At 35.2% G+C, this 13,555-nt stretch overlaps 1 protein-coding gene across 2 annotated transcripts in view; it reads right to left on the bottom strand.

Moving 5' to 3' along the window:
• The window catches only part of USH2A (usherin), a 368,965-nt gene that overhangs the window by 170,739 nt on the left and 184,671 nt on the right, over positions 1 to 13,555 (bottom strand). For both annotated transcript variants that reach the window (XM_033513296.1, XM_033513295.1), the window contains exons 34-35: positions 9,758 to 9,905; positions 2,791 to 2,942 (exon numbers count right to left, since the gene is read on the bottom strand). In XM_033513296.1, coding sequence (XP_033369187.1) covers positions 2,791 to 2,942; positions 9,758 to 9,905 — 300 coding nt within the window. The remainder of the gene's footprint in view (positions 1 to 2,790; positions 2,943 to 9,757; positions 9,906 to 13,555) is intronic.

The raw sequence follows: 13,555 nt of genomic DNA, 5'->3' as shown, positions 1-13,555 counted from the left end.
GCCATGTGCATCAATACCTCCATATGTGCTTCTCTATTATGCACTTTCTTATATTTAAAGTAAGTGGTAAGTTGCAGTAAAGTCAACAGGATAAAGTAAATACTTAAAGATAAACAAGTACTTCATAGATTTATTGGATCATTGCCACATTGATTATTTGGGTATTTCAGTCAAAAGCATCCTTTTGTAAGGATTTGACTAAACTGTGCTTTCTTAACAAAATAATTTCCAGTAAAGTGCTCCTAAATGCAGGTACTCCAATCAGAAACATCAGAAATGTGAAAAAATTAATAACAATTATGTTTTTCTACTGAACAAGATTTTAAAAATCTCTAAATAATATAAATTTGTAGCAATCTGTATCATGCCCTGAACAGTTGCAACAGCTGTATTATGTCTTTACTTTTTTCTTTATGATGTGCTATATAAACATATGGCACAGAAAAAAAATTTCATACTTATTTTTCTAAATATTACTTTATACACCACTCCATGGTATTTTCAGACATATTTACTAATTACTTAATAAACAAAGACTCTTTTTTCATAAAAGTGACACCAAATCATAGGAAAGGCATAATAATATTGGGAAAAGTACTAGCATATATATTATTAAAACTGAAATTTAAATTTAATAGCAATGGGTTGAGATGAGAAATACTCTGTGCTGAACATTTCCATCTATTTATAATGCATTTACAAGAGCTAACACATTTCAAAACTAGCATAGTTTTAGCTCTCCTGAATTTTTCTAAATAATCTATTAGAGGTTATGCTAGCCCTTAATAGTCCTTTTTTTGCCCTCTTTAGGAACAAAACACCCAAACCATTAGAAGAGACAAAAGCAGTACCTTAGGTCTAATAGGAAGAGATTAAAATGTACCTTTTCTTAATTTACATGTTAACAGTTTGCATCTCACTTGAAAATAAATCCGAGTCACAGAAAAAAAAAGTCAAACAAAAACTATCTAAGCTGAACAAAAATAAGTTTCTGAAATAGAGTAACAGCTAATGCTCTCATAATTAGTTAAGATCTTCAGAGCCACCTTCAGGAATATAAGGTGGACAAATTCCATTTTTAGAGGAATGTCACATGGTGTTCCTTGATCGATTAGGGCACATTAAGCACAAGATCAGCAACAAAAATAGCTGGAAGCATATCAGTTTACTGCTGGGAGATGTTTCCGATTCTATTTAAAGCAGAGATAAAACATTAGGTTCCTCTTTTTTTCCCCTTTTTTTAAGTGTTGGATTTACTCCATAATTCATATGAAAATTCTTTCTAAAGAATCAGATGAAGATCCCAGTGCTTTAACTTCCTGGCAGCACTTAGGTGAGCCTAAATCAAGATGTACTTCAATTGCTGTGATTAGAGATGGATCACTGGCTTTGGAAAACAGTTTGTGTTCTGATCACGGGATGCAGATGAATATCAGCTACAGCAACCCCTTCAAATTGTTCCAAAAGTCTGTAGTTCAGTGGAGATGTGAAAAAAACCTGCTAAAAGTATTTTTTAAAACCCTAACTACTGGTGTTCTGTTCTGTCCTTTTGATGCCTATTTGATAGGACAGTAGTACTGAAAACATACATATTTCATCTGTATGCAAAGTTTGGTAATGACTTGTCTTAAATATCACTACCAACAAAATGGATTAGGTTATTGCACATCAAGTGTCTTAAAACAAGGTTTGCTTTTGGGGCATATGTGAAGTTGTAAAAAATGTACAAGAAAAACTGGCAAAAAGCCATTCAAGCTTTTAAGAGTAAATAGTAGAGCAAGCTATAAAATGTTTAATGGTTATAAAGTCTAGTTGTCTTCTGCAGATAGACAATGTTACTGGCATTTGAACGAAAGCAATCTTGGAAATAATATTGAAAATGTGAATAACAGATTATGTCATAAAAATAAAACCTGGAAGTTCTTTCCTGATACAAAATAAATTGTGATGGAAAAAAATAGAAAGAAAAACAAAAACCTCCCAAATCTTTCTCTCTTTTCTTCCTTTTCTTTCTACCAATTTTAAAAGCCTACAAATAAAGCTGAATTAAACAAAAAGTTAAATCCCAGAATAAATACAGGCTTCTTATATGCTTGAAAACAAAACCAAGCACGGTAGATATGATACTATTTATTCATCAGCTACAGTGCTATGAAATCATACAAGATTTATCAGTTCAGCTATATGTCTAAAAACCTTTACTAAATTTAAAAAAGCCTCAAAAGGTTTGTTTTTTACAAATTTGTCAAATTTAATATTCCTGTATACTCAAATCCTGGAAAAATGGGGTGTTATACAAGACTGTTAAAATCTGTCCAGTATAATATTTTGATCACATGCTTGCATTGAAAAGATTTATGAATTACCACATTTTCCTAGCTCCTGTTGCCACTTCTGGATTCTGCAGTTCTCATATTAACTTTAATCCTTTCAGTCCAGCAGCTAGAAATTTGCTTATTACTGGAACAGTAACTCTTTCTTTGTATACATCCTTATAAATCTGCTTAAAGCATACCTGCACCTTTCAAACATATTAAGTCAATTTAGTTTCAATAATGTGTGTTTCAGCCTCCGTTTTTGTCTTCCTTCACTGTACCTATGTTCTACTTTGGAATGGTGCCTAACAATGACCTATTGAATCTTCAGCAGCTCTTAAACAGGATTTTTTTTTAAATGTCACATTTTGCCAGATGGGTTAGTACTGCCCAGAGTGAATCATCACCATTTACTCTGATATTCACTGTCATCTGACATTTATTACACTCCCAGAATGTAAATTAAAGTACTCACCAGTGGACCTAAAGCACAACCTTTTGCAGTACATGCCTGGACTCTGAAGGAATGCAGACTCCAAGGAGCAAGCCCATAAGCATAACAACTTAGCTGTGATGAATTTTGCAGCAGAACACCATCCATGTACAGTCCATAGCTAGTAATAATACCTATAAAACAATGTGAGAGCACTCTGTAACCAAAAAGCTACAGAATTTAGAAGAAAATTAATGCTCCAGACACCAAGGCAGTAGTAGTAGTAGTATTTCCAACTGTTTACAATTGAGCAGATACTGTTCAGCATGACTAAGCATGTAAAACTTAAAAGAAACATCGTCTTCCATCTTTAACTGTTGAAAACCTTACAAGTGGACTGCATCTCTTTAAACAATTACACTATTCCAAAAATCAACCCTTAACAAACTTGCTTCTGAGTGGCAGCCAATATGACCTTGGAATGAGGAAAATTGAGGAAATTCTGGTTCACAGCCTACTCTGCATATGGTTTTTCAAACACAAAAAAATTATGTCACACCTTAACAGCTTTAGACTTAGAAACAAAATTTCCAATATTAATAAATGTGGAAGGAAAACTTAGGGCAGTGCTATAATTACAATAAAACAGTAACAAGTAGTTTTGTCACCCAAAACACCTTTTTCATGTTCATTCTTTATGATAACTACATCAGATTTTCAGTATTTTGCCAACAAACTACATTCTTCATTCATTTGGGGCAGGAGTGAGGTGGTTGGAAAATTTTATCCGCTTTTCTAAATGAAATCACAAAATAGTAATGATTACTTTTCCTTCTCAATATGCTATAGAAAAATTCCTGAAGTAAACTACTCCTTGCCTATTCAATCTACAGAACGAAAACATATTTGGAAACTAAAACATTAGCAACATTTTTAGACAGAGGAAAGAATTCTTGTATAACTTCTTGTATAACTGGCTAACACTAACTAAAAAATTGCAAGTGATTGCTTATCTCATTTATAAGGAATTCAAAAACTTTGTTCTTCCAAAGGTGCATGGTAGGATAAAAAAATATTGTACAGTGTTTTGAATTTAATTAACTAGAGACTTAAATTTACAGATTTGCTTAGACTTTGGAAATTGAGCTCATAAAGGAGTACTTTTTCGCAGGGCTATTCCATCATCTTTCTCACTTCTGAATATTCTCCCTTTTTAAAAGTTATTTCAACGAGAACATTTAAGGCAAATAAATGCAAAGTGATAGGAATCATTTGAAGTTATTTTAGTTCAGAGAATGTCTTCTAATGTTTCCATTCTAGGAAACAACTTTTATTGTAAAAATATAGCTCACTTCACCATTCCTTCCCTTAAAACTTATTCTTTTGAAACTACATTGAGGAAAATTCAGTTTGAAATTGAAAAAATATCTTCCCCTCTACTAAATGGAAAACTGCTTTGTAAATAAAAGTGTACACACAACTGTTTCAGCTGAACTTTGAAGAGTTCTACTTCAAAAGATTTATATGCTAAACCAATGAAGAGCTGAGTACGGTAAAATGGCTCACATGCTCCTTAATACTTTTCTCTTCTAGAAAAGTGAGAGGCTAAACTCCACTCAGACAGCAGAGATGTGTGTAGGAGGAGGTCCTGGAAAATCTCATGCTATCAATATTACCACATTTGACAGGCTTCCTAAAGCAAAAATCCCTTGTGGTTCTGTGTCTAGTTGATTGTGAAGCAGTAACATGAATGGTAGATATTTTTCCTACATTAAATAAACAAATGTGTTATATACAGGTATACAGTTTAAAATATTTTATTTACCTCAGAGGAATATATGAATACTGGCATTAAGGATGTATTTTACAGGGGGAAAATGTCAAACTAGGATGCTCTAAGTATCTACTATACCTGTAGCACTAACTCACTAACTCTTTTGAAGTATCATAGAATAGAATCATAGAATTACCTGTGCCTCAAGGGACCAACAAAGATCACCCAAGCCCAACCCCTGACCCTGCACAGGACAACTCCAAGAATCACACCATGTGCTTGAGAGCATTGTCAAAACACTTCCTGAATTCAGGCTTGGTGCTGTGACCATTTCTCTGGGGAGAGAAATGCCCAGCCACCCCCTGGGTGAGGAATCTTTTTTCTAATATCCAACCTAAACCTACCCTGAGACAGCTTTATGCCATTCCCTTGGCTCCTGTCACTGGTCACCAGAGATCACAGATCAGTGCCTGACAAATCATTATTAATTCCTTTGATACTTATGGTAACAGAATGAATCATAATGAGATCACTTGGCATTAATGTTTTAAAGAGTTCCTAAAGCCACAGCCCTGAACAGCATCTGCACATGAGGAGCAGCTTGCTCAACACTGAGAGCTTTTGTCCTGGTACTGTCAGAGAACAACTGTCTCTAAAAACCTGATCCATTTCCTCTTGATTTTACTTCTGCCTTTGCCTTGTAAGAGCTGATGGAGAAAGTTGCAGCATTAAAAGAAAGGGAAAAAAAAGTATGTTTCAGAAGAAAAGGGCTAATAGTCCATTTTTGAGATGTGAAGCCATTTTTTTTTAATTAGACAATATTTATTTTTTACTAGGGATGATAACTTTGCCCCCCTATTTCACCAGTATAGGTTTCTAAAGCATACAGAGAAAAAGTTCAAAGTTGGCCCAAAGTTAACAAACTTCTTGAGATTTGCTAGATATTGCTGAAGCTTATCATGCACAAAATATTTAAGACTACAGGACATTTTTGTGATTTACAAGGCTTCCTGAGCAACATGTGGCCACCATGAAAAGATGTAGTTCCTTCATAATTATGCAGTCTAGGTCAAATTTTCATTTCACTGAAGACAAAATCTTTGTTGTCCATAGTACAATTATGTTTCACATTTGAAAAGAAATCCAAAAATGTAAATTAAACTTAAACTGAAGAAAGCTATAAAGTCATCATCTTCTTCCTCCTTTCCCCTCCCTGGGTGAGGCCATATAATGTGCCAATGCTATTCAAGACACTGAAGAGGTTTTGAATCCAAAGTACTACACTTTACTCTTAAGGTGCAATCTAGAGGTCAAATCTTAAGCAAACATATTTTTACCTATATCAATTTCATTGACTACAAACACCAGCCATCTCTCATAAGCACAAGGATTTGCAAGAACAAGTACTGGCTTAGTTCACTGAATAACTTTATAAATCAGTTTTTACTATACCTAATATTTTCCATAAAAATTCCACATGTCCTTGGAAGATACAGTCTTGATTTAGACTTGTTTTTATCTATGATGTGAACAAAAGGTGAAGTTTTTGAGAATTAACCAGCTAAGGAAAATTTTCAAGGATTTTAAAAAAGCAGATCTCAAACTATATGGCAAGATTATAATTGATGCACTCTGAAGAAGGGATCATTGTTTATCACAGCTACTAGAATAATGAAAGGTCAAAACAGAACATGATTTCACAAGCCTCTCCACACATTTCCCACATCTAAATGTTCAATATTCTCTGTACTATCTACCTACATATGTGACAGGTGTGTGTAGAGTGGCAGAATCTGGGCCATGTCCCCTCAACCATTTTATTGTTGGATTGAAAATAAGACAAAATAAAATATTTAAAATATATTCAACATGCCATTTTCCAAAGTATTTTTTCTACTTGGTACATAAATGATATTTCTGAAGCAACTTTCAACAAAGAATTAAATTAAGAATTTCCTATTTTTCTATTATTTTTTTTTTCCTCAAAATAATTTAAATAGGCCTTGAATTCAACAAAAAACTGTAACCCTGAAGTTTGATATCCACATCTGGATAACACAAGCCTAGATGTTCTTGTACCTCAAAGCTTGTTCCCCCCTCACTGTGCCATCTTTATGAAGAAGCCATGTAGGCTTTAATCCCATTTGCCACCTTTGGCCTCCAGGTCAGCACTTTAATTCTCCTCAACTTTTTTCTAATTCATGGCAAGCAACTGGACCACATATATATGACGAGAGCATAGCAAAGTCTGTGCTGTCCAAACCTCAGGCAGCCCACACAACCCATTAGAAGCTGATAAGCCTCCTCAGCCCATGGAAATAAACAGTTGTACCTGTCGGGCAGTAGCAAATGAAAGAAGGCAGGAGGGAAAGGAATGGCCTCAGAGATCTAATAAGGAGATGACAATCTATGATATGCCAATCTTTGCAATTCTGAGGTTTCCACCTGAAACAAGGCCAAGTTTAGTATTTTTGCTAGCACCACTTCATGCCTAGCAGACTGAACCACACCAAGTTTCAAGCAATTCAGTTCAAAGAAGAAAACAGTTTCTATGCTTTAAAAAAACAAACAAACAGAAAAACCAAGAATACACCAATAGACTGCTGAAGTAAGAAAATTTTAGGGAAAGCACCTAAGTACCTTCTGCTGATCTTTCTCAAATGTTAGTCTTCTCAACAATTATATTTTTCAGCCTCTTACACAGTTTTAAAACACTGACACAGTCAGCAATTATAAATGATGCAGCCACAAGGCAGCCCAAAAGATGTGTTGAGAATGAGCAAAACAAAGCCACTGAAAAATGCAAACTTTCCTGATTAAGCACTTGCTCAGTCAAAAGTTTGTTTGTGTTTGATTGCTGTTGGGGGTTCTCTAAATTCTTTTTAAGAAAAGGGGAGAAGGATGAAAATGGAAAATTGTGAATGAGAAAACATGTTATTAGATAAACCATAGAATCATTTAGGTTGGAAAGGACCTTGAAGATCATTGAGTCCAGCTGTTAATGCAGCACTGCTAAATCCACCACTAAGCCATGTCCCAAAGTGCCACATCTTTGCATCTTCTAAATACCTTCAGGGTTGGTGACACAACTGCTTCCCTGGGCATCCTGTTCCAATCCTTGGCAACCCTTTCCATGGAAAAATTTTCCTTATACACAACCTAATCCTCCCTGGCACAAACTGAGGTCATTTCCTCTCATTCTATTGCTTGTTACTTGGGAGAGGAGATTGATCTCACCTGGCTACACGCTCCTTTCAGGCAGTTGTAGAGAGGGATAAGCTCTCCCCTGAGCCTCCTTTTCTCCAGGCTAAACAACCCCAGCTCCATCAGCTGCTTCTCACAGGATCTCTGCTCCCCTTCTCCAACACTACTGCCCTTCTCTGGACTCAGTCTAGCACCTCAGCCTCTTCATTTTTAGTGAGAGGACCAGAACTAAACACAGGATTTGAGGTGTGGCCTCACCAGTGCCCAGTACAGGGTGACAATCCCTCCCCTGGTCCTGCTGGTCACACAATTGCTGCTACAGGCCAGGATGTCACTGGCCTTCTTGGCCACCTGGGCACTCCCTGGCTCATTCAGTTCAGCCACTGTTGCCCAGCTCCTTTTCCACTGGGCCACTCTGTCCCCAAGGCTGTGGAGCTGCCTGGGGTTGTTGTGACCCAAGGGCAGGACCCAGCCCTGGGCCTTGTTGAACCTCACACCACTGGCCTTGGCCAACTGCTCCAGCCTGTCCAGGACCCTCTGCAGAGCCTTCCTGCCCCCCAGCAGATCAGCACTCCCACCCAGTTTGGCAACCAATACCCTCAGTGGTTTCCTAGCAAGCTGTTTACTGTATTTAAAAGGAGAGCCAAGCTGTATATAGCAAATGCTGTATTAAAAAGATATAACACCCAAATTTAGTCATGCATCCTAGCTTTTAGTTGTTTTAAAGGAAGCTTGTGGAATTATTTCTTAAATTCTAGGACTTTATGCTGTTGATATGCATGTAAAAAAATTACATATATATATTTATATGGAGACATATTTATATTTACTTGATTAGTTAAACTGCTTCCTAAACTGGATTTTTTTACACAATGCAAGGATAACAGTATCAGGTCCTGAGACTAAGTATAAAAAAATGCCTATTTCAGTGAAAATTATTCAGACTTTAGACTAAGCCATACACATGACCTTCCTCCCCATTTCCTCCCCTCCCATCCCTTACCCTTCCCCTTTCTCCTGCCTCCTTGCCTTTGCCACACTGGCTGATGAGACATTAGTTAAGGGTTAGAAAGTTTCTAAGGGGCTATGAAGCAAAATTTTCCACAATGACTTCCATACAAAGAACTATAAATTACCAAATACATTATTTAACAGGTGACATATTCTTATTTCTTTCTAAATTTAATGTAAGACCTTACAGAATACAATCATCACTTTTGGGGAAATCATTTAAAATGTCTTTAGTGAAACTGAATGAGTAGGATGTACTTTACCACAACTGAAAATGGAAAAAAAAAACTTGCAGGACAAAATGAAATTAATGTGAAACCACTGGGAGAAATAACGATATTTATTGAAATAATATCATGAGCCAATGAAGAAAAACATTTTTGATACTTCAAATTTAGTGATTCCTACATAGCATCACTCTGATTTTATTAACATGCATGTAGCAGTGATTTAAACTCTTACATGCATAATAATAAAATCAGAGTGAATTCCAATGTAAATGATATTGTGCAACCCCACTAGAAAAGTAAAATTTGTCTAAAAGTTTTACGCACAGATGTTTCATAATGCAAAACATTTCTAAACAAAAGAAAGTACACTGTTTAACTTTCACAGCCATAGAAATGTACAATTACATTATAAGTATGCAGAACACAAATCTAATTATTATTACATATCAATTAATGTGAAAGAAATTCTTCTTTTATTGGAGGGTGAAATTAATAACCTAGACTGATATTCTCCAAGAATGCCTATTCTTCAGCTCAGTTGTCCTGGAAAACATTGAACAATGAGATGCAGTACACAAGAATTATCAAAAGGGAGCACTTTTGAGCCACTAAAACTGCAGGATGGGCTGAAAACCACAATCTCCCAGCTGCAGACAATGATACTATCTCAGGTATTTTATGTGCTAAAATGATCATTAAAAATTAAGCACCACATATAAGCTGCCATTTAGAATATTAATTTACCTTTACTAATCATCTTTTTAACTTGAGGCTAAAAGAGTTCACTTACCATTCGGATACTCAGGCTTAGTCCATGAGATGTTAAAGGAGTCAGATGCATATGACTGGGCTTTTGGAGCAGGAACCCCTTCTGGTGTACTCTCATCTGTTACAGCCGCGCTGGCTTCACTTATTGAACACCCACCTCCAGTGCAAGCCTTAAAATATTAATCAGAACAAATAAACACCTTTCAATGTAGTACCAATAATTTTAACAATTATTTTTTGCCTAGGTTTCATTATTCTTCCACATCTAAACTTAGTAAGCCTGTGATTTTCAGGTAAGACATTTCTCTTAGCATAGACTTGTTTATCTCTTTTTTTAAGTAAGAGAATGTATAATAACACATGATACTTAATTTTTAGACACACTATAGTTGAAACATTCTTCCATACTTCACAACAGCACCCAGAGCATGTGCAATTTTAATAGTGAAAATACACCCTATTATAAACCAGTATGTATTAGTTGTTCTTATTACATGTTAATGGAAAATAAAGTAAAATAATTTGTATTTCAGTTGCCAGAGAACAAATTGTTGACCACGCAATTTTTATATTTTGCTTGCAATGTGAAATAATAAAAAGTGCAGACAAAGGTGCATATCACTCCATAGAACACTCTTTTAAAGTTTTACATGCACACAGCTATGGTCTATGTGATGTTTTGCCAATTATTTGACCTAACACTGATGACAAGACTACACATGTTAAAAAACATACAAAAATATATATATTGGTACTGGATTTAAAGATTTTTCTGTTAGGTTATTGTTTATTTTCAGGGTTTTGTTTAATGATAAAATTAATCAAAACCTGAATGCAACAAATATTCGCATTTGGACATACATAAAACTTGCGGAATTATCTGTGTTTTTCTAAATTGTACATTTACTAAAGTGGACAAGTGGATCACCAGCACATAAGGAACCTTCCTCTCCAGATCTCCAGGAAGAGAATATTTCTCTCAACCTATTACATTTTATTTGAAAGGATTAACTTCAGTTTCCTGTTTCCCATTGTTTTTCAAATCAGAGAGCAGTCAAACATATTCCCTATGCCCTCCAAAACTGTATACTGATCCCAAGGGTAAAAATAAGTATTGTTTGTAAATAAGAGGCTCTCTTATACATAAAAATTGTTTTGATATCACTGGAAATTCCATTCCCAATACAACTAAAGAATGTCTCCATGTTCAGTCTGAACTACCAAGTAAAAATGAAAGAATGCAACCTCAGTTTTGGGAACATCCAAAAATTGGATTTACTCTAAACATGATAATGTTTATAAAAAAACCCCAAAATAGTGGCAATTTAGACAGATGCTCAGGTAACAATTAGGACTTTGGTAAGTAAAATATTTAAGAAAATTATCCTTCTGGAGAAGCAGAGTAGTCTTTGAATGATTCCACTGACACCGGCTTCATGAAGAAGTCAAAAAAGAGCAGTTCTGGAAGGCCTCTTATTTATTCCTTATTGACTTGCTAATTAATTTCCACCAGGCTTACTTCAGCAGTGGAAAGTTTTTAATTTAAGGGCTTGGTAACAGCAGCCTTTCCATTCATTAATTTCTTGAATTTCATGTAGCTCAATTTCTGTATCTCTGAAATTTGCTGGGACATGAAGTTTCTGGTTCTAATGAAAATCAGCATAAGAAAGCTCATCTTCATTTTAGGTAGTGGGATTTTATATCAGTGTATCAAAATGGAGTGGACATCTGGAAGTCACATCCAGTGATGCTCAAAAGCCATGAAAACCTCCAACTAGACTGAGTTCCCATTTTGTCACTCTGAGAAACAGATTTCAGGTAAAATTTAAAAAAATACCAAAGGAACTGGACAGCCAAAGGACAGATGCAAACCACATCAGATGACACCATGTAGGAACACTCCACCCAGGACCTGAGCCAGTTTACCCACACTGCGGCATCCAGAGGAGATACTGGCTTAACAGTTCAATCACAAAAGTACGTCAGGAATACAAATATGAGCGACACCCTGGCTACTAAAGGCAGCTTTTCAGCTTTCCTTTTGCGTTTAGACTGGCCTGACTCACACTCACCCAGCTTAGAGCATGAACAGAACAAAAACAAGTTCCTCTGCACTAGTCCATGGAGACATGACCTCACATCTTCTTGGCTGACTTTTGGAAAGAACCATTAGATTTGCTTACAAAACCTGTTGTATTCATTTATGATTAAAATTGCTGCATATTAAATGGAAGTAATAATTTCTGAAAATTGGTAGCAGCATGCAAAACTAAACATTTTCTTAACTCTCCTCAATGTAGTTGCATCAACTTTTCATACAAAAGTTAATGCAAACAGCCTGTGAGGTGCTGAAAGTTCTGCTCGTGAGGCTCCTGGTTCCTGTGTTCAAGCTGCAATTTTTGATAACACAGAAACCAAAACAAATTTTTGAATGGATATAAACCAAAATTAATAGTAACTGTGAAAAATAAAAAGGTTCTAGCTGATAGAAATATTAACTTCTACACAAAAAAAAAACAAACCAAAAAGAATAATAATTTAGTTAAATTTTCCACTATTGACAGTTGTTGGGGGTATTTTTATTCTAAAAGTTTTGTTGAAATTCAGTTAAATTATATATGAAACACTAAATATTTTATTTTTTTTCCAGGTGTGTATGTTTGATTTTGTTTTTTTGTGGATTTAGTTTTTGTCAGGTTTTTTTATGTTTGGGTTTTTTCCTTTCATAAAGTAAGATTTGGCTATATAACTTGTAAACTTAATAATGCATTCTTCTCAAACCAGTCTAACTAATTCTATTTATGATGGAGCCAAAGGTTTTAAGAAAGAGATCACATCTCAAAGATATTGAGCTTTTCACATGCTTTCAGACTCATCATTTTCAAAGCTGCAAGGACACTTGGATCTTCTAACTCACCTATCACAGACCACTTTATTTTTTCCAGGTAAATCTGGTTATCATTGTCACTAGAAGAAATTATCTTTTCCTAATTTCTGATTAAATGCAAATATTAAGAGGGGGATAAAAAATTACTAATAAATGAGAAATAAAATATAATTCAGTAACTTCTAGGAAATCTGCGTACGCTGATGAAGCAAAACCAACACCTCCTCCTGCATCCCAAGGCAGAGCCACCAAAAGAAGCAGGCACAGTTGCTCTCCAGAGTGTAGCTGTTAATTATTCCCTGATGCTCTCTCCTTGTGCCCCAATGCACAGCAGCTGGGCAGGAGCAGAGAAGAACTGTGGCACAGTGAAGGACAGCACAAAATCTTTTGTAATGAATGAATAAAAAATCAAGGCATAAAATGCTTGTTGAAGTAGCATCTTAGTTTTGGACATGGCGCTATTATATATGCTAAGCAATTTACTATGCTGAAATATCCAGGCACAAATGAATTAATTCCAACATGAATCTAAGCTTTAATTAGACTGAATATCCTTGTTTTTTTCAGGTTCAAGTCAGATCCTTATCATTACCTGAAGGTAGTTTATTTTTTGTGGTATAATATTTAGAACATTCAAGAGCATGTTAAGAAAAATGAATGCATACCCAGTCTACATAAATGTAAATTTATTCATAATCAAGAGCAGAATATTTTTCTATGGCATTTATCAAAGCAAATATCCTTATATAGGTATTGTTATAAAATGAACAGTGTGCTTAAAACAAGGGACAATCCCCTCCTTTTATTCACATATTTTCAGGTTTGTTAGTGAGCTGAAGCTGTTCTATCTCATCACAAAATAAAGCCAATGATAAAGAAATGCAATGAAAACACTAATGTCTTTTAAAATGTTTTGAATACACAGATTGCTAC

This window comes from Parus major, chromosome 3, assembly GCF_001522545.3.
Source record: "Parus major isolate Abel chromosome 3, Parus_major1.1, whole genome shotgun sequence".
Classification (NCBI taxonomy): Eukaryota; Metazoa; Chordata; class Aves; order Passeriformes; family Paridae; genus Parus; species Parus major.
Note: the sequence above shows the minus strand (reverse complement) of the source record. Positions and strands in the feature narration are given on the sequence as shown.